Here is a 21,700-nt window from a genome sequence, read left to right as displayed (position 1 = left end):
GCGAAGCTCATGTGCGTGCACGAGACATGGGGGGCTTGAGGAGACGACGAGAGAATGAGTGCAATCTGAACAGGCCAAATGTGTACAACAAACCTATTAAAATTTTAGAAAAATAACTTTGCAATAAATATATTTAAAGTCGCAAAAAAGTATAACAACCTTCTCCCTAATGTTTTCTTGGACTTCTAAGAAGTACTTTTCACAGTGCTTAACACACTGCCTCAAAAACAGTTTTAAAATCTTTTTAATATACAGTAAAATTATAAACTAAAGCTACATGCTTGAAAAGCAATAAGCAATGCCAGGATGTGAATTAGTAGCTAGAGGCACAATTCTTCAGCAGCTGAATGCCAAAGAAAAGCAGGAACCACCTACTGCTGCGTTCCCTGTGGTGGCTTATTGCAGTAAATTAAATGTTAATAGTTGGTAGAGCTCTACAGTGTGGGAGCTGACTGTTCGAAAGATTATCTCCTGTGCAGTCAATTTGGGAAAAGCTAGAAAATAGCTTAATGCCATTTAGTGTGGAACAATATCTTAAGCATGGATTTTCCTCATTTTTCCTGATTCAAGTCTCTCTGGACCAAGCTCACACATAATGTAATCCCTTGATTTCAGTGGAGTTACACCAGGGATGAATTTATCCCTTCATGTTTAACAGGGTGAAGGGGGTTCTTAAATTTACACTAGAGTCCATATCCTCCTAAAGAAGTATACTGGCTTAAATAAAATTATCCAAGACAGATTTGCACCCAAAGTGAAGAAGAAAGCAAAATGTATTACCTGGTGATACTTCTTCTTTCTGTCTGACTGTATGGTCCTTTGTGAATTTAACCCTCTGGTGAGCTCTGATGCAGGTCTTGCATAACCATTCTACACACTCTACACAAAAACCATTGGCTTCTGCATTGTCTTCACAGCTTGTGCAGACCTGACAAGAAGGGGGAATACAAAACAGTAATTAAAATAAAACTGACAGATAACCTCAAGTTGTAAATGCATCTTGTGCATTATTTCTGGTAAGTGAGTCAAAAGGAAGAAAAATATGGTCTGAAGTACAGAACACATTACAGCTCTGTCCATTAGATACCCCCTTAACTATACAGAGTTTAAGGTGATTTTTCAAGAAAAAACTCATATAGCCAATAAAACACTTTTTAAAAAATGAATTAGCTAAAAATCAATTCAATTCCTTCTGTCTTGTACTATATATTTAGTAAACTGCTCTTGAGAAGTATTTAACTAAAGTAAGGCTGACTTTGAAAGATTTTCTATGCATCTAGTAGCATCCATTGGACTGGTTTGTCTTCCTAGAAATACGCTCATTAATCAGCACGAGTTTCTCCTCTACTACTACTCAAGAAACTAGAAACTGTTTAAATTGTAAATAAAACTAAATGGACTGAAGATAACACTTAGCTCCCAGATAATACTGGACATCTTCATAGCATTGTAGCAGTATTAACTAATCCTTACAACACCTCTCTGTCTGTACCTGTAATGGGATTTTTGGTATAATTTAGCACTGATGGTAACAATTATGGGTGTGCTAGTGTGGATAAGTCTCCATGTACTGTTTAACCCTATTCCAAGCAATAGCCTCAAGTTGTCTGGAACTCTATATTCACTAGAGCCCCCACTGGTGGTGTGGAACTAGTAGGAGCAACGAGAAAATGTTAGCAATAATCGCTATTGTAGACAAGGGTTAAGAGGAAGCAAGCATTTATATATGATGGTGAAGGTATGCTTTATATATGCTTAGAACTATCCCCATTTTACAGAAGGAGAAAACTAGGGCAAAGAGGTGAAATGACTTGCTTAAGACCATATAGCAAGTCAATGACCGGACAAGGATTTGAACTCGGGAGTTCCAAATTCCCAAAGCTATGACTGCTCTCCTAGATCATGTTGCCTCTCAAGCTAAGACTCTTCCAAGAAGGAAGTCAAGACAGGGATTGTGGATAATCTCCAAGTGAAAGCAAGAGGTTTCATTGAATGTTACACGCAAAGAAAAAAAACTTGGCTCATGCCCTTTTTCTGATTCTTTGTGATAAAGGAGGCCAGAAAGACTTTAAAAAAAACAAAACAATTTTCTGCTAAGAATTCGGGTCCTATTCTAGGCTGCAAGATATGGAGAACTAAAAAAAAAAAAAAAGTGATATCACAAGACCTTAGAAAATGAAAGGAACAATGGAGAGAGGAAGCAAGTTTTAGTCAGACTGTTTAAAACTTTCTATATGTTCTCCTTGACTCATGCATAACTTCAGTGACATTTTACACAAAGGAAGCATTGTTAAAGATTCGGCATCTTTAACTAAGAAGAGCTAGAACAGGCAAGTAAATATCCTTTTCTAACACCTTGTTAAAGGGGAGGGAAGAGAAGAGGTGAGATTTGACATTCCTTTTATTTCTAAAGTGCAAAACAAGCGGACATAAGAAAGAAAGAACAAAAAACAAACAAAAAAAACCTTAAAAATCTTTCAGGCATTCTTAGCAAGTAAACTTGTTACAAGCCAGAACATTTAAATGAGTTCAAAGGATTTCAGAAATGAAGTATCCTTCCTAGGATTCCAAGTTCTTTGCCACTCTTTCTGACATACTTTAAAGCTTTCTCAGCTGGTAAAAGTTGTTAGGGCTTGAAAGACCTACCAGTCCCTTCAAATGCTGTTCAATAACTGCCAAGCAGGCGCTGCCAAATGAACTAAAGCTTCACCTCTCCTCCATGGGACAAAGCACATACTATCCTTTATTTGTGCAATGTCCTAAGACACCAAGGAAAAATCAGAGTTCTCAATTTATATTTAATTAAAAAACAAGGATCAGATGTGGTAAGTCATGTCCTCAAACAACTCTTATGTGGTAACCAGTTTTGTTTTAATCCATTTTCCATTTGAAAAAGACAAAAATGGGACTTTGTTAAAACTCACGGGAATTTTTCGGGGGGTGGTGTGGGTGGGGACCAAACCATGTCCTTAATGTTATTCAAAATGTCCTTTATTTTATTAATTAGGAGAAATGCTATGCTATGGCTTCTAAATTCTCTTGTCTTTTTCCTCTTGATCAAGATTAGAAGGTAGTTCTGTATTAACAATTATGCTTACAGGAAAAGCCTATAGCTACTCTACTTCCTCCTTACTAGTTATAATATTTGTAATAGCACAAGGCGATCATTCAGATCTTACGGGGGCTTCAATAAAAACTGAAGATACTCCTCGCATCACAGAAAGGTCCCTACATATATTTATCTTTGTACAGGATTGTTTCTATTCATAAAAAAATTAAAATTTACTTTTGAAAATCCAGGTAAGGCAACATCCTGTTAGAGACTTAGAAGGCCTTCACTGCAATCAGTGAAACTATATTTTAGGTAGTAAAGGGGTACAGCAAGCAAAAGTTTCCAGTTTAGGAAGAATGCCAAGAAGCAGGTAAATCTGGAGGACTATTCACTCACCAAGTGTTCCAAAATTTGCCAATCTTAATTGGTTGCATCTAATTGCCCACAACAGAAGATGAGAAAAAATATGAAACTAAGTATTCCAAAAAGTTTAGAAATGCCACTTCTTGGCATCTGTATTGTGTGTTGATTTAATGTGACTAAATGAACGAAAAATCACCAAGGACATTCGTTTATTTGAACGCTTCTCCCTTTCTCTGGGCACCCTCAACCACACATGGCTCCAAATATGAGCTGAGTATTCCAAAACCCACATACCGAAACTCCACCACTTCCCTTCTTCAACAGTATTTCATCAGCTCCCCCTCTCACAAACACAACGTGACAAAAAACAAACTCCGATTTTTCCTCCCAACCCTTCTACCCCCTTCACTATCATTAACAGCTCCACTATACTTCCATCACACAGGCTTGCTATGCTAGTGTCTATCAGACTTCTCTCTCCACTTTTTCCACTCCCAAGATCTAATCCTGTTGCTTCTTTTTTGACATCTCAAACAAAACCCATCCTCTCTTCTCCATTCCTACAACAAAACCCTTTATTATTCAACTCAATCATAGTAAGCAACATACCTGGTTATGTCCAACCTATACAAAAACACTTCTAAATAAAAGTGTCCTTTCCCTCTTCTGGTGCTGAACGCGGACAATAGGATACAGGACTAAGCACAACATGGGTCTGATCCAGCATGGCAATTCCCACATGGTTAATAGCTTCCTCTCCTTTTTCCAAATCAAAATCAAACTTAATTTTCACAAGGCCTTGCACAGCTCTACCTCACCTTTTATTTCTTTTCATCTCTAATTCTTCCTCTGCCTGTGCTCGTAATTATCTTAATTTATTCTGTCTCCTTCAAAGCTATCCTGTAGTCTTGGAACTCCTTCTTTCTCTTTGTACACAACACAGTCACCCTATTTATTTTCAAAACCTCAACATTCAATTACTTTCAGTAAGTCAGAGTGTCAAAAAACCCCAAAGGATCTGCACCTTCCTCTGCTCATTCAGCATATTTACATTAGGGTTACTCAGGGGTTGCCTGAAGATAAGACTAGCAATTGTTTATGGCACTACAGACATTCCCCTTCTCTCCCTCTGATATGCCCTCCAGGCTGGGCCCTTAATTCAGCCATGCAACAGCCAGGAAGACCCATTACACTGGAAGTATTCCTCAGGAACTTTCATTAACTTTATGCCTCCCTTCTGTTACTGAAGCTTGAAGGCACAGCCATGGATAGGGTAATAAGTCAAAGCCAGCTCTGAACACCCTGCTTTTTTTGAGGGGGAGGATGTTGACATTTTGATGGTTTCCCACTTCCCTTGTAATAAATTTATTGTTCAGGGAAGTCAAGAAGAGAATGCTCTCTTATCTTCCCCAGTTAAATTTTAAATTATGTTCCCAGAAGATGAGATTCTTTGCATTGTAAATGTTTCAAATAAGTCTTTCATTCATGGAATGGCTATATATCACAATAGGTTATCTGTAACAAGTAGTTCTTTGGAGGGTTTTATTAACATGACCCATTACCATTCTTACGTCTGGAATTGTTCTGTGAAGAGTAGGCTCCCCATCCCTTATGTACCTGTATGAAACGCAGCAGGAGTAAACAGTGGACTACTTAACACATATTATGATTTCTACTGCCTTCACAGTACAACTTGAAACAAACAAAAACTTTGCTCTTATTTGAAAGTTGTATTTTTGAAAAATCTCCCTAAGCTAGAATAAACTGCTCCTTCTTCTTGATGTCATAGGTGTAAAAGCCAGTTTCAGAAAAGAAACACTGGGCTCAAGCCACTACCTCTTGTATAGCAGCCCTGGCTTGTCCTCGCCAATGGAAGTTTCTTGAAGAATACCTGACAAACTGTTAAATACAAAACTTAACTAAACAATGGGTGGATATCCATATAGGCAGAAAATATTTCCAGAAATCCAACTTTCATATAACAAAGTCTGTGATTATTTTCCTTTATGATCACTTTCTAGAGCAGATCCATTCAAACAAAACAGAACCGTGCATCAGGCTGGACTAATTTAAATCAAAGTGATATAAATCAGCAAACAGGAAACTGATCTAAATCACAGATTTTAATCATGATTTCCATTTCTATTTTTTAGTTCTTTTCCTACAGAAAGATTGGTTCTCATTCATTGGTAACCATTAAAACATGTCATTTGCCACCAAAGATAGCTTTTACACAAATTACGCACTTTATACTACATTTGGTGATTCTTTATACTAAACCAGCAGGATACACTATATGTATACACATTTATTTAAGCAATTATGTAGCTTAATTTACCTTTATTCAGATTTCTAATGTAATCAAAAAAATCTAACATTCACCCTTTTTCTAGTAACTGATTAATATTTTATGTGGGGTTTGTGTAAAGCTCCATTTAGATAGAAATTCAAATTCAATTAAAAATACACATAGTATTTTAATTTTTCTTATTAAATCCGTACTGGATACATAAGAAAAAGGTTTATCAAAATGTGTGTCATTTAAAACTGATTTATTAAACAAAAGGAAGTATTATCTGTAGTTAATGAATTCAAATGATTTTTTTCCAGTCACCATGTCCCTCAAGTTTCAGAGTAAAAGCCGTGTTAGTCTGTATTCACAAAAAGAAAAGGAGTACTTGTGGCACCTTAGAGACTAACCAATTTATTTGAGCATGAGCTTTCGTGAGCTACAGCTCACTTCATCGGATGCATACTGTGGAAACTGCAGAAGACATTATATACACAGAGACCATGAAACAATACCTCCTCCCACCCCACTCTCCTGCTGGTAATAGCTTATCTAAAGTGATCATCAAGTTGGGCCATTTCCAGCACAAATCCAGGTTTTCTCACCCTCCGTCCGTCCCCCCCCACACACACACAAACTCACTCTCCTGCTGGTAATAGCCCTTCCAAAGTGACCACTATCCTCACTGTAGCTCACGAAAGCTCATGCTCAAATAAATTGGTTAGTCTCTAAGGTGCCACAAGTACTCCTTTTCTTTTTGCGAATACAGACTAACACGGCTGTTACTCTGAAACCTATCCTCACAATGTGTATGAAAATCAAGGTGGGCCATTTCCAGCACAAATCCAAGTTTAACCAGAACGTCGGGGGGAGGGGAGGGGGGGTAGAAAAAAACAAGGGGAAATAGGCTACCTTGCATAATGACTTAGCCACTCCCAGTCTCTATTTAAGCCTAAATTAATAGTATCCAATTTGCAAATGAATTCCAATTCAGCAGTTTCTCGCTGGAGTCTGGATTTGAAGTTTTTTGTTGTAAGATAGCGACCTTCATGTCTGTGATTGCATGACCAGAGAGACTGAAGTGTTCTCCGACTGGTTTATGAATGTTATAATTCTTGACATCTGATTTGTGTCCATTTATTCTTTTACGTAGAGACTGTCCAGTTTGACCAATGTACATGGCAGAGGGGCATTGCTGACACATGATGGCATATATCACATTGGTGGATGTGCAGGTGAACGAGCCTCTGATAGTGTGGCTGATGTTATTAGGCCCTTTGATGGTGTCCCCTGAATAGATATGTGGGCAAAGTTGGCAACGGGCTTTGTTGCAAGGATAGGTTCCTGGGTTAGTGGTTCTGTTCTGTGGTATGTGGTTGTTGGTGAGTATTTGCTTCAGGTTGGGGGGCTGTCTCTAGGCAAGGACTGGCCCAAGATTTGTGAGAGTGTTGGGTCATCCTTCAGGATAGCTTGTAGATCCTTAATAATGCGTTGGAGGGGTTTTAGTTGGGGGCTGAAGGTGACGGCTAGTGGCATTCTATTATTTTCTTTGTTAGGCCTGTCCTGTAGTAGGTGACTTCTGGGAACTCTTCTGGCTCTATCAATCTGTTTCTTCACTTCCGCAGGTGGGTATTGTAGTTGTAAGAATGCTTGATACAGATCTTGTAGGTGTTTGTCTCTGTCTGAGGGGTTGGAGCAAATGCGGTTGTATCGCAGAGCTTGGCTGTAGACTATGGATCGTCTGGTGTGGCCTGGGTGAAAGCTGGAGGCATGTAGGTAGGAATAGCGGTCAGTAGGTTTCCGGTATAGGGTGGTGTTTATGTGACCATTGTTTATTAGCACTGTAGTGTCCAGGAAGTGGATCTCTTGCATGGACTGGACCAGGCTGAGGTTGATGGTGGGATGGAAATTGTTGAAATCATGGTGGAATTCCTCAAGGGCTTCTTTTCCATGGGTCCAGATGATGAAGATATCATCAATATAGCGCAAGTAGAGTAGGGGCATTAGGGGACAAGAGCTGAGGAAGTGTTGTTCTAAATCAGCCATAAAAATGTTGGCATACTGTGGGGCCATGCGGGTACCCATAGCAGTGCCGCTGATCTGAAGGTATACATTGTCCCCAAATGTAAAATAGTTATGGGTAAGGACAAAGTCACAAAGTTCAGCCACCAGGTTAGCCGTGACATTATCGGGGATAGTGTTCTTGACGGCTTGTAGTCCATCTTTGTGTGGAATGTTGGTGTAGAGGGCTTCTACATCCATAATGGCCAAGATGGTGTTATCAGGAAGATCACCGATGGATTGTAGTTTCCTCAGGAAGTCAGTGGTGTCTCGAAGGTAGCTGGGAGTGCTGGTAGCGTAGGGCCTGAGGAGGGAGTCTACATAGCTAGACAATCCTGCTGTCAGGGTGCCAATGCCTGAGATGATGGGGCGCCCAGGATTTCCAGGTTTATGGATCTTGGGTAGTAGATAGAATATCCCAGGTTGGGGTTCCAGGGGTGTGTCTGTGCGGATTTGATCTTGTGGTTTTTCAGGAAGTTTCTTGAGCAAATGCTGTAGTTGCTTTTGGTAACTCTCAGTAGGATCATAGGGTAATGGCTTGTAGAAAGTGGTGTTGAAGAGCTGCCGAGCAGCCTCTTGTTCATATTCCGACCTATTCATGATGACAACAGCACCTCCTTTGTCAGCCTTTTTGATTATGATGTCAGAGTTGTTTCTGAGGCTGTGGATGGCATTGTGTTCTGCACGGCTGAGGTTATGGGGCAAGTGATGCTGCTTTTCCACAATTTCAGCCCGTGCACGTTGGCGGAAGCAGTCTATGGAGAAGTCCAGTCTGCTGTTTCGACCTTCAGGAGGAGTCCACCTAGAATCCTTCTTTTTGTAATGTTGGTAGGGAGGCCTCTGTGGATTAGTATGTTGTTCAGAGAAAACCTGGATTTCTGCTGGAAATAGCCCAACTTGATGATCACTTTAGATAAGCTAAAAATGATTAGAGGTCTGGAACACATGACTTATGAGGACAGGCTGAGGGAACTGGGATTGTTTAGTCTGCAGAAGAGAAGAATGAGGGGGGATTTGATAGCTGCTTTCAACTACCTGAGAGGTGGTTCCAAAGAGGATGGTTCTAGACTATTCTCAGTGGTAGAAGATGACAGGACAAGGAATAATGGTCTCAAGTTGCAGTGGGGGAGGTTTAGGTTGGATATTAGGAAAAACTTTTTCACTAGGAGGGTGGTGAAACACTGGAATGGGTTACCTAGGGAGGTGGTAGAATCTCCTTCCTTAGAAGTTTTTAAGGTCAGGCTTGACAAAGCCCTGGCTGGGATGATTTAATTGGGGATTGGTCCTGCTTTGAGCAGGGGGTTGGACTAGATGACCTCCTGAGGTCCCTTCCAACCCTGAGATTCTAGGATTCTATGACTTTATGGTGCACACATGACACTGTATAAGGTGTGCTGTCGGCTCTCCCCACCCTCAGTTCCTTCTTGCCAGAAACTCCAACAGTGGGGAACGGGGGTGAATCATGGAATGGACATGAGCAACACATCTCACAGAACAGCAGTTATGGAAAAGGTAACTGTCTTTTCTTCAAGTGCTTGCTCATGTCCATTCCATGTTAGGGGACTCCCAAGCAGTACCATCGGAGGTGGACAGGAATTCACGGGTGTGCAGATTGCAACCGTGCTCTGCCGAACCCAGCGTCGTTTCTAGCTTGCTGTGTGATGGTGTAGTGTGCTGTGAACCGAAGACCATGTCACAGTCCTGCAAATGTCCTGGACGGGGACATGCGCCAGGAAGGCCACAGAGGACGCTTCAGCTCCCATCGAGTGGGCCTTCACAATAGGCAGCAGTTGGACCTGTGCTAGCTCGTAGCAGGTCCAGATACAGGAGGTAATCTGATTAGAGATCCTCCAAGAGGACACTGGAGGGCCCTTCATCCTATCCGCTGTCGCAATGAAGAGCTGGGTCGACCTGCGGAAGGGTTTGGTACTCTTGAGGTAAAACACTAAGGGACGCCAAACATCCAAGGCACGCAGCTGCTTCTCCTCAGCGGTCTTGTGCGGCTTAGGGCAGAATACCAGGAGAAAGATATCCTGGTTGACATGGAAGGAGACCACCACCTTTGGCAGGAAGGCCAGATGGGGTTGCAGTTGTTCCTTGTAGGACACTGTATATGGCAGCTCCAAGGTGAGAGCTTTAATCTCCGACACCCGTCTCGCCAACGTCACTGCAACAAAAAAAGGCGGCCTTCCACAACAGGTAGGAAGGGGAGAAAGAGCCCATGGGCTCAAAGGGCAGTCCTGTGAGCTTGGCAATGACCAGGTAGAGGTCTCATTGCAGGATTGGGTCCCAAATCAGAGGGAAGAACCTCTCGAGGCCTTTCAGGAACCTGATCAACATTCCATGTGAAAACACCAATCTTCCCTGGATCGGCGGGTGAAGAGCCACAATGGCAGCCAGGTGGATCTTGACAGAAGAAAGGGCATGGCCCTGATTCTTCAGGTGAAGCAGGTAATCCAAGATGGACTGCAGAGATCAGCGCGTCGGGGAGCTGCTACACTCAGATATCCAGCGGGAGAACCTCATCCACTTGGCCAGGTAAGTCGCTCTAGTGGAAGACTTTCTACTCTCTAGGAGGACCTGCTGTACCCTACTAGGGCAGGTCCGCTTTTCTGGGTTTAACCACGCAACATCCACACCATGAGGTGGAGAGGGGGCAAGGAGGTGACCATGATCCAACGAAAGAAGGTTCAGGCGGTTGGGTAGTGAACACAGGGTGGCTACTGCGAGGTCCATCAGCGTGCAGAACCAATGTTAGCAGGGTCATGCTGGGGTGATCATGACGACTCAAGCCCTGATTCTCTTGATTTTTGACAGGATCCTGATGATGAGAGGGATCGGTGGGAAAGCATACATCAGCTCCCCAGACCACAACAGAAGAAAGGCATCAGAGCGTGCCCTTGCCAAGGCCCTGCAGAGAGCAAAACTGATAACACTTCCTGTTCTTTCTGGTGGCACACAGATCCACTTAGGGAGTTCCCCACTTCTGAGTTGAGTGACCACTCGTGGTGAGAGCAGAAGGACCTGCTGAGGTGATCCACTAGCGTATTCCTTACGCAGGGGAGGTGAAAGGCTTCCAGATGGATCGCATGATGGATGCAGAAATCTCACAAGCGGAGTGCTTCTTGGCAGAGAGCTGAGGAGCAGGCTCCCCCTTGCCTGTTGATGTAGAACATCGAGGCCGTGTTGTCCATCAGCACTTGCACCACTTGGCCCGTCAACTGTGGCAGGAAGACTGTGCAGGCTAAACTGACTGCTCTGAGCTCTTTGACGTTGATATGCAACGTCAGCACCTCTGGGGACCACGTCCCTTGGATCTGCAATGTGCAGAGATACGCTCCCCAACTGAGGTCCAAGGCATCTGATATCAACGAGACGGAGGACTGTGGGTTGTCAAATAGCACTCCTTCGAGGACTGCCCCTGGGTCGGTCCATCACTGTAGAGAGAAGCGACTACCCTTGGCGGGATGGTGATGATCTTCTCCAGGTGATCTCTGGACGAGTTATAGACCATTGACAGCCACTGCTGAAATGTGGCCCTTGGGCACACCCTTAAAATGCCTGCTTAACCCCTGGCTGGGTGCGAGTGGATCCGGACTGCGCCGAAGTAGTGGGCTGCTGGCCCTGTTGGCACTTGTAGCCCTTGTTCTTTTTTCGGAAGGGCTCTGATCTAGGCTGGCTGTCCAGCCACTAAAATGGCTGCGGCTTTAAACGCTTTCTCTGTGGGCCCGGGGTGTAAAGGCCCATGGTCTTAAGCGTAGTGCACGAGTCCTTTAGCCCATGTAGTTTACTGTCTGTTTGTTCTGCAAACCGGGCTTGACCATCAAACGGGAGGTCCTGGATGGATTGTTGGACCTCCACCGACAGGCCCGAGGACTGACCCCTTCTCATTGATATGGCGGAGGCCATGGTCCGTGCCACAGAATCAGCCGCGTCTGAGGCCACCTGCAGTGCTGCTCTCGCCACTCCCTTTCCCTTCTCCAGGATCACCTGGAACTCCTTTCTGGGGTCCTCCGTGAGGGAGTCGGAGAATTTGGGTAGGGATTCACAAATATTAAAATCATAGCGGCCCAGCAAGGCCCGATAGTTCGGTACCCTCAGCTGCAGGCTTGAGGATGAATAAATTTTTCTTCCAAATAAATTGAGCTTTATTGCTTCTTTATTCTTGGGAGTCACACCTGGTTGATCCTGTCTTTTCCGCTCGCTGACTGCTGAGACCACCAGTGAGCTTGGGGCAGGGTGGGTATACAGATATTCATACCCTTTAGTGGGCACATAATACTTGTGTTCTGATCGCTTGGAAATTGGGGGTAGCAAGTAGGGGGTCTGCCACTGGGACTTCGTAATCTTGGCCACCCCTTTGTGCACCGGCAATGCCACCCTCGCTGGGGCTGACGAAGTGAGGACATCGAAGAGAGCCCAAGGGCTCCTCCAGTTCCTCAGCCTCTAGCCCCAAATTAGAGGTGACCCTCTTCAAAAGCTCTTGATGAGCGCTGGCATTGTCCTTAGGGACCGGAAGCGGGGGTCCGGCTATCGCCTCATTGGCTGATGAGGAGGATGCAGGTGCAAGTAGGTACCGCCATCCCTGAGATCTGATCTACAGGACCTTCCTCCCCAGCAGGTTGCACCTGAGGGGTCCCATGGATGGTGACCTCTGCCTCCCCATGGGGGTGGGAGACCATGGCAGAGGGTTTGTTGGAGACTCCCAACACCAATTTGCACCCTTGGGATGGCCACGATGGCCCTAGCGGTACCGCAGGGAGAACTGGCGCTCTGGAGGGAGGGCCTTGTCCTGGTGGTAGGGACTCCTGGCTCGACTCAGAGCCTCACAAGGATGGGCCATGTTACGGAGATCTCAACCGCACCAAGATCAACCAGGCACCTCAGTTCTGGCGGTGTTTGCCCCCATGTTCTGAGTGGGATCTGTATGAGGGAGACGATCGTCCTCATCGAGAACCCGGAGACTGGCGTTGGCGCTCAGTGGAACCGTGACGGTACCCCAGCAATCAACGCTGAACGTTTGGGTTGTGTCTGATGGAACAGCCCCAGGGCAGGCTTATCCCTGGATTTGGAAGCTGCTGTGCCTGGTGTGGGTGGCACTGGGAGGAACATGATCTCCTGCGTGGCCTGCAGGGCTTCTGGGGTCCAGGGTACCACCATGTGCTGGACTCTGCTGTCACTATCTGGGGTAGAAGGCACATCCCAGGATGGGCTAGCCTGCTCAACCACAGCTGGGGCCCAACTCCCTGTCAAAGGTGACGGGCTGCCTCTCACGGGTTTCTACTCTCCTCTGCCCTCTCCTTGTCCTCGCGGGGAGCAGAACAACCTCTTCCCATCTTCTTCCTCTTCCCCGTCAGTACCAGGGAGGGGTATCGACGCTGGTCCAAAAATGGTGCCAGTGGCACACTCCACACTGAGGCTGCGATGCTGGGTGCAGAGTCCGACCTGGATGGTTCTGGTGTTAACACAGACTCCATAAGGAGCACCCAGTGTTGAATGTCCCACTCCTCCTTCATCTGAGGTTTAAAACTTTTGCTGATGCGACAGTTGTCGCTGATGTGGGTTTCCCCCAAGCACCTTAGACAGCTACTGTGCGGGTTGCTGATGGGCATAGGCGTCTTGCAGCTGTCGCAGGGTTTGAAAACCGGGAACTAGGTGTACCCCATCCCTGGGCTAAGTCCTGTCTGGGACCACCAACTAGCTTAACAAACATTAAGGGAACGATGTATAAAAATTATCTATTTACAGGAAAAGTTTGCAACAAACAGTTCTGACCTGAAGAATTTGCCAAAGCAACAAATGTTCCAGCACCATCACTGGCGTAAGAAGGAACTGAGGGTGGGGGGAGCCAGCAGCACTCCTTATACCTTGGCATGTGCGCACCACTCCAGAGGGCGCTAGAGCAGATCCCCCACAGGTAGACCAAGGGGAAAACTTCCGGCACCAGTGCATGTGGCAAGACATGCACCTAACATGGAATGGACATGAGCAAGCACTCGAAGAAGAATATCTACATAGGGCTTTCCCTACAGCCCACTCAGACTATCCAGCTTCCAATGGAGAACTTTGAAGCACTGGTTCAAGTGCTGTTTGTATCCTCCCCAGCAGAGCAGGACCAGCAAGCATTCAGAAAGACTTAAATCAAGGGAAGAATGGGGATCTGTTTTCTAATCAACGAGGATGCACAGTATTATTGAGTTTCAGAAATGCTCATATGCTAAGCCATGACTCCTGAAGGAACTCCATAATTTTTAGAGACTTAAGACTTTGAGAATGACGAATGAAGTCCTGCTATACAAATTTTGTGATCCGCACCCCAGTCAAAAAGGCCTCAATGCCTGAGATACTAGTGATAGAAAGCTGAAAGGCAAATACAAATAAAAAACCCTTGATCTTGTCAATAAGATTACCTCAACTAGTTCGGTCATAGCTCTCTGAACTAAGGTTCTGGGAAGCTTATAGAATCAAACAAATGTAGGGTTCGAAGGGGCGGTCAGATGTCATCTAATCCAGACCCCTGTGCTGACACAGGACAAAGTAAACCCAGACCGTCCCTGGCAGGTGTTTGTCCAACCTGTCTTTAAAAACCTCCAATGACTGGGATTCTACAACCTTCCTCCGAAGACTATCCCAGAACTTAACTCCCTTATAGTTGGAAAGTTCCTCCTCATTTCTAACCTAAAATGCCTTTTTCTGCAATACTCCAGTTGAGGCCTTAGCAGTGCCAAGCAGAGTCGGACAATTGTCTCCCATATGATACTCCTAATACAACCCAAAATATTAGCCCTTTTTGCAATTGCATCACATTGATGACTCGTTCAATTTGTGATCCATTATAACCCCCAGTGATTGTTACATATATTGGAACAAGACAGCAATATGGACTCTTATAAGTTTAAGAAAATTTGGGAATACCTCTGAATGGTATCAAACTCTTTATGACATCTCTGGAACTACATAACTTCTTGCTACTCCTCCTAATGGACAAACTCACTAGAAAAGCTAACTGACTAAAGATAAGATGATCACTTTTCCAAATCAAGCAGTGATTAATCACTGCATAATTAAAGATCATAGGTTGCTTTGGTGACTCAGTGGGTGACATGCAAAATATGCATGATCAAAAATACTCCACATTTAAAAAAAATTATTCCTACACAAAAAGGTAGACAGATGTTGTCCAAGCTTCTGGAGAGCTTTAATCAAATCTCACTTTCCAGTCCAGGTTCAGAAAATTTGATATCATCATAACGTAGAGGTCCAGGTCCCAAGCTGGCTGAGCATCTGAAGACAGCTAACAAAAGCTTCAGATGGCCATAAGTTTAAATATCCGCACCTATCTTGGGGTAGGGGAAGGAGACTTACAAGGTATATTTCCACCCCCACCACTAGAAACTTTGAAACAAAAAAGATTGCATGGTATAATTAAATAAACCCTAAAGACTGCCAGAATACAAAATAGATCAAGACTTATGATGCACTCCTTATACAAAATGAAGGGATTAAAAAAGGCACTTTCAAAATAATCTTTATTTTAAAAGAGAATAGCATACAAAAGTATCTCTGCAATTAGGGTCTTGACTTTAAATGACTGCAGCATTGCAAAAGTAGTCTTCTTGCTGCCATTATAAAGAAAGCATCTATGTAGAAAGAGGTTAAAGGAGTTAAAATCATTTCCTAAAGTCTAACAAAGTCCATTTATAAAGCACATGGACTTTTATCTTGGCATGGCCCAGAATGAAGGATGGCAAATTCTAATGCCAGAGGTTCCTAAACTTTGGCCATATGAGTCACTGGCTATTTACTTGGTGCTACCTCTTCTTATATCTGGTTGCTAAAATGCATGAAAAGAAACTAAAAGTACATTAAAAATCATTATGCACTTGTGAATGGAGAAGGCAGTGGACCATAGACACACAAGTAAGATATGATCTCAACTACAACATTTGAGAACTTCTTGTCTAATGAACCCAGCTGTTTAATATTAGCAAAACATGACACTAATTAGGTTCTATTTTCCCAGTCCTGACCAAACTAAATTGAGTTTTACACGAAAGGCAGAACGAGAAGTAATCAGCTTAGTCTGCAGCAAGGGACATTTAGGTTAGATGTTAGGAAAAGCTTTTTAACTATAAGGGTAGTCAAATTCTGGAATAGGCTTGCAAGAGGTTGTGAAATCCCCATCACTATCTGTTCGTAAATACCTCCAAACAGCTGTCAGGGATGTCTATAGTTGGTTCTGCCTCAGCAGAGGCGGCTGGGCTTGATAATCTCTAAAGGTCCATTCCAGCCCTACATTTCTCTGATTCTATTATTCTAAGTCATTCTGGTCTCTTGTTCTAGGAATTCTCCCATTTAGAGTCCTCCATGGGAAGTGTTTTGTCTTGGGTTCAGGAAGTTTCACTGTAGCAAGATAATACATATTTTATTTCTCTCATTATCGTTGTAGCCATGCACTTACTTCACCTCAGATATTTAAAACCATTATTTTTTTTAAAACAGAAGTTACCATCACCACCACTCCCAACACACTACCTGATTTTCGATGGCAGTCATAAAATACAAAGTATGGCTATTTGAATGCTCTTTCTACCTTCCTCTCTCCCCCGACCCCAATACAAAATAAGCAATAAAGGCCACACAGCTAGTAGCTTAAGATATACCTAGGCACCCAAAGGATGCTGAGGCGGGTTACATTTTAATGTACTCACCTGATTTGACTTTTCCACTGTACTGCTGGGAACCTCTGTGGTGTCCTTCACAAAAAAGTTATCTATGATGTGTCTCTCTGCACATTCCTGGCTGCAAATTGGACAGCGGATAACACCAACTGGAGAGAAAAATAAAGAGCAAGTTCAACTGGCAAGAAATCTTTTAAGATTTGTAAGCTTATCAATTTATCAAAAAAACTTCAAAAATAACTGTTCTAGAGATATACTTTTCTGAAAACTTTCAGTTAGTATTTCTAGAGCCCAAGGGATAAGATGCCAATTCTTATCCACTGCCAACCCACAGACTCTGGGTCTCTGCCTGAAAATCACTGAGTATCTCAGCTCCTAGTAGGATTCAGACACTTTAGTTTCAATAATCAGTTTTGTCGTGAATCTTGTACTTATTTCACCCCTTTGCTACTCAAAGGTTCATGTCTTCCCATGAGCAGTTTGTTGCAAAATGGCTGAAGAGTCAGTTTGTAAGGTACCAGATACGTTCAGCGGGACTAGAGGTACATAACTGCAACAGTGATGTGATGGACATGGAATTGTTGTGTAATAATCTAAGAATATTGAGATGTAATAATTTTCTGAATACAATATACCGTCTGATCAATGAGAAGTTACTGTATATTGGTTATAAGACTTTCCTATTCTAATTAATAGGGGGCTTCAGGAAAAGCCAGCAGGACAACACAATAATAGCTATAAACAAACCCCCCAGGACAATTGCCAGACAATGGCGTACTTCCAGGCTACAGCCCAAAGCGAGACAGACATTTTACCAGTCTGGAAACTCACAGATCAAAGGGCTATAAACAGTTAGAGAGCTGTCAATTGTCAAAGGGACAGGTTAACAAAGGCCCTGTCTACACTGGCAAGTTTCTGTGCAGTAAAGCAACTTTCTGTGCTGTAACTCCCGAGATGTACACGCTGCCAAGCCACTCAGTGCACAGAAACTGTGCAGTTGCAGGGCTGTAAAAAACCCACCCTGACGAGAGGCGTACAGCTTCCTGTGCTGGGCCTACAGTGCTGCGGTGCCAGTGTAGACACCGTAGTTGAACAGAGCGCTGTGATTGGCCTCTGGGAGGTGTCCCACAATGCCTGTTCTCACCTCTCTAGTCATCAGTTTGAACTCTACTGCCCTGCCCTCAAGTGACCAATCATCCTCCCCATCCTGTAAATTCCTTTGGAATTTTGAAAGTCCCCTTCCTGTTTGCACGGTGATGTGTGCAGTGGTCTCAGCGCACCTTTCCAGGTGGCCATGCCTGCTCCACGCACCAGGCGATCCCCCGCTTGGAGCAATGCCAAGCTGCTGGACCTCATCAGCATTTGGAGAGAGGAGGCTGTCCAGTCCCAGCTGCGCTCCAGCCATAGGAATTATGATACCTACGGACAGATTTCCCGATGCATAACAGAAAGGGGCCATGACTGGGACACACTGCAATGCAGGGTCAAAGTGAAGGAGCTGCGGAACACCTACCACAAGGCATGGGAGGCAAACCGCCGCTCCGGTGCTGCGCCCAGGAGCTACTGGTTCTACAAAGAACTGGATGCGATACTCAACGGCGACCCCACCTCCACTGCGAAGATCACTGTGGATACTTCGGTAGGTCGCGTTCCAGTTGAAAGTGGACCGAGCCAGGAGGAGGAAATCTTGGACAAGAATGTGATGGGGAAGGGGGATGGGGACCCAGAAGCAAAAAGATGACTCGAAGGCCAGAGATGCATGCAGCCAGCAGCTCTTTTCTACACCAGAGGAGGCTTGCCAGTCACAGCTGCTGGTGAAGAGCAAACAGGAGAGAAGGCCCCTGGTATGTGGACTTGAAGTGAGCTGTTCGGGGCGAGAGGGTTGCAGAAAGCAGGCTTGTCTCCCACCGCATGCCTAGTCTGAGCAGCTGAACAGGCTGTTGATTGACTCCCTCACTTCATGGGAATCTGCCTCAGATCTCCAGGAAACTCTCATGGAGATACTGGGAAACCCGCTGCCACAGGTTCTTTGGCAGAGCTGCTTTGTTTCTTGCCCCATTAATGGTAACTTTCCCACACCACTGTGCCATCACCTTGGGGGGGGGGGGAGCCGCATAGGGGCCAGGGCAGAAGCTGCAGTCTTGGAGAAGACCCTCCCTTGATTGACTGCTCACCCTTAGCAGCAAGATATCTTCCATAATGATCACATCCTGTGGAAAGTGTGGAGACAGAAATGATCATCAGGCCCCACCTACAGAGCTGGCTCTCCCCAAGAGCCACGTGCCCAGCGAACATCTGAGTCTGGGATGAGTGATTTACCATGCCCCTGCAACTACTCACCATTTTGGGGGTCTTGTGGCTCATGTGTGCTTGCCTGGGGTCAGCCAGTTAGTGACAGGTGTGTAAGTACTGGCTGTGTTTTAAATCACTGAATCAGTGTTCTGTGTGTTGCAAACAATACTGCCTCTGTAAAATGTTGCATTTAAATTTCACAGAGATGACCTGGGGAGCCAAGCCTCCCTCTTTGTTATCGGCGGCTGAATGGCTGCACAGAATTAGAAAGCGGCCAAGAAGAACTAAGGAGGACTTTCTGCGTGATGTTATGATGCACTCCATTGCTGAGAAACAGGAATCGAAGGAGTGACGGAGACAGCGAGAAGAGGGACCGAAAGGAGAACGCGGCACACCAGAAAGAAGACACGGAGTAGTTCTTAAATGTTATGGAGTGCTAAGTGGACACACTCCAGGTGATACTCGCTCTTCAAACAAAGCAGCTCTGCGCCCACCCTCCCCTGCGGCCACTGTTGCAAAACTTTCCCATTCTCCCCCCAGACACCACCACCACACTCTTATCAATCTCCCAGCTCCAGTCTATACCCGCGGCATTTCACTCCTCCCTTGTCACAGTCCAACACTGTGGACTCCCACAACCCATTGCACTCAACACACATCCCTCTGCAGTTTGGCCCTGCTGAAGTACAGTACCCGCTGCATTGTACATCAAAGAAGAAGGTTAGCTATGATCCCTGGACATACACAAATCTTTAGCCATCCCCACCTCCTCTTGGGATCTTCCCTTCCCCCATCCCCCTCACTGCAGATTTTTTTTTGTTTGACTCTCTCCTCTGGTTGTTGTTTTTTAATAAAAGAATTGTGTTGGTTTGAAAGCAATCTTTATTCTATGAATTGAAAGCAAACAGAGCCCTGCAAAGCGACAGACAATTATGTTAAATGTTCACATTGCACCAATCACAATCCCCTCCTAGCATTACAAGCACTGCACTTCCAAGCATAGCAACAGATATTAGTGGCTTTCAGCTTCAAATTGCTGTCTCAAGGCATCCCAGATCCTTATGGCCCCGCACCGTGCCTTTCTAATAAATAGCCCTGGGCTCTGGCTGTTCAAACTCAGCCTCCAGGCGCTGAGCCTCTGAGGTCCAGCCCGCAGTGAAGCTTTCACAAATATTATAGAGCGTACAGCACGCAGCTATAAACATAGGAATATTGTCATCGGCCAGGTCCAGCTTCCCATATAGGCAGCGTCAGTGGGCTTTTAAACGGCCAAAACCATACTCAGTCATTCTGCATTTGCTCAGCCTGTTGTTGAACCGCTCCTTGCTGTTGTCAAGTTGCCCCATGTATGGCTTCATAAGCCACGGCATTAAGGGGTAGGCAGGGTCTCCGAGGATCACAATGGGCATTTTGACTTCCCCTATGGTGATCTTCTGGTCCAGGAAGAAAGTCCCTGCTTGCAGCTTCCTGAACAGGCCAGTGTTCCAAAAGATGTGTGGGTCATGCACCTTTCCAGACCAGTCTGCATTAATGCCTGTGAAATGCCCACAGTGATCCACAAGTGCCTGGAGAACATTGAGAAATACCCCTTGAGATTAATGTACTCAGTGGGTAGGTGGTTTGGTGTCAGAATTGGAATATGGGTGCCATCTATTGCCCCTCTGCAGTTAGGAAACCCCATATGTGCAAAGCCATCTGCAATTTCACGCATGTTGCCCAGAGTCACCGTCTTCCAGAGCAGGATGCGATTAATGGCCCTGCACACTTCCGTCAACACAAGTCCAACTGTGAACTTTCCCACTCCAAACTGGTTAGCGACCGATCAGTAGCAGTCTGGAGTAGCCGGCTTCCACAGTGTAATTGCCACGCACTTCTCCAATGGCAAGGCAGCTCCCTCTCTCTCTCTCTCACCACATGCTTCTCCAACGGAAGTGCAGGGCTGGGGCGAGCTCATCCCATGAATGTGGTTTTCCTCATCCAAAAGTTCTGCAGCCAATGCTTGTCACTCCAGATGTGCATCACGATGTGATACCACCACTCAGTGCTTGTTTCCCGAGCCCAAGAGTGGTGTTCCACTGTGGGCAGCACCTCCATGAATGTCACAAGGACTCTTGTGTCATAGATGGTAGTGTGGAAAGATCAATGTCGCACTCCTCTTGCCTTTGTAGTTTAAGGAATAACTCCACTGCCACTCATGATGTGTTGGTCAGAGTGAGCAGCATACTGATTAACAGTTCAGGATCCATTCCTGCAGCCCGAAGAGGCATGGCATGCAGTACACAAATGGTTGAAAGATGGCACCAAATATGGACAGAAGCACAGGAACTGCAGGGATGCAAAGCAATGCATCACGGGGCATTGGGATAGGATCCAGGATGCCCTGTGATCCCCTCCATCTCCACATAGGTGCCGACGCACTGGCAGCTCCCTGCCCCGCCCCCTGCCAGAGCTCACCTCTGCTCTGCCTCGTCTGCGAGCACCCGCTTTTCCCCCCTCCCTCCCAGCGATTGTCCCCGCAAAGTGCTGGGGGGGGGGGGGAGGGAAGAGGAGGAACACGGTGCACTCAGGGGAGGAGGTGGGGCCAGGGTGGGGATTTGGAGAGAGGTCCAATAGGGGCAGGGACTTTGGGGGAAGGGGTTGGAATGGGGGGGCGGGGGTGGCGAGCACCCACCGGCACCATGAGAAGTTGGTGCCTATGCGTCTTCCCACAACTCTTAGTGGCAGAAAAGGAAGAAATGCTCTGTGGGATAGCTCCCCAGAGTGCACTGCTCCGAATACCACTGCAAGTGACGCAAGTGTGAACATGCTATTGCGGAGGCAACGGACAGTGTGAACATACAACAGCAGTTTCCCTTCAGCACTCTCTGAGCGGCACTGTAACCCCGCCAGTGTAGACATGCCCACAGAGAGCCTCTGTGGCGTAGATTGCGTTAGACCCTTCCCCAGATCCAGGAAACAGTA

At 45.3% G+C, this 21,700-nt stretch overlaps 1 protein-coding gene across 5 annotated transcripts in view; it reads right to left on the bottom strand.

Moving 5' to 3' along the window:
• Positions 1–21,700, bottom strand: part of TRIM24 (tripartite motif containing 24) — a 138,620-nt gene that overhangs the window by 56,676 nt on the left and 60,244 nt on the right. For all 5 annotated transcript variants that reach the window (XM_084638430.1, XM_084638429.1, XM_084638427.1 and 2 more), the window contains exons 2-3: positions 16,478–16,596; positions 781–928 (exon numbers count right to left, since the gene is read on the bottom strand). In XM_084638430.1, coding sequence (XP_084494556.1) covers positions 781–928; positions 16,478–16,596 — 267 coding nt within the window. The remainder of the gene's footprint in view (positions 1–780; positions 929–16,477; positions 16,597–21,700) is intronic.

This window comes from Lepidochelys olivacea (genome assembly GCF_965140295.1).
Source record: "Lepidochelys olivacea isolate rLepOli2 genome assembly, chromosome: 1".
NCBI classification, from domain to species: Eukaryota; Metazoa; Chordata; order Testudines; family Cheloniidae; genus Lepidochelys; species Lepidochelys olivacea.
Note: the sequence above shows the minus strand (reverse complement) of the source record. Positions and strands in the feature narration are given on the sequence as shown.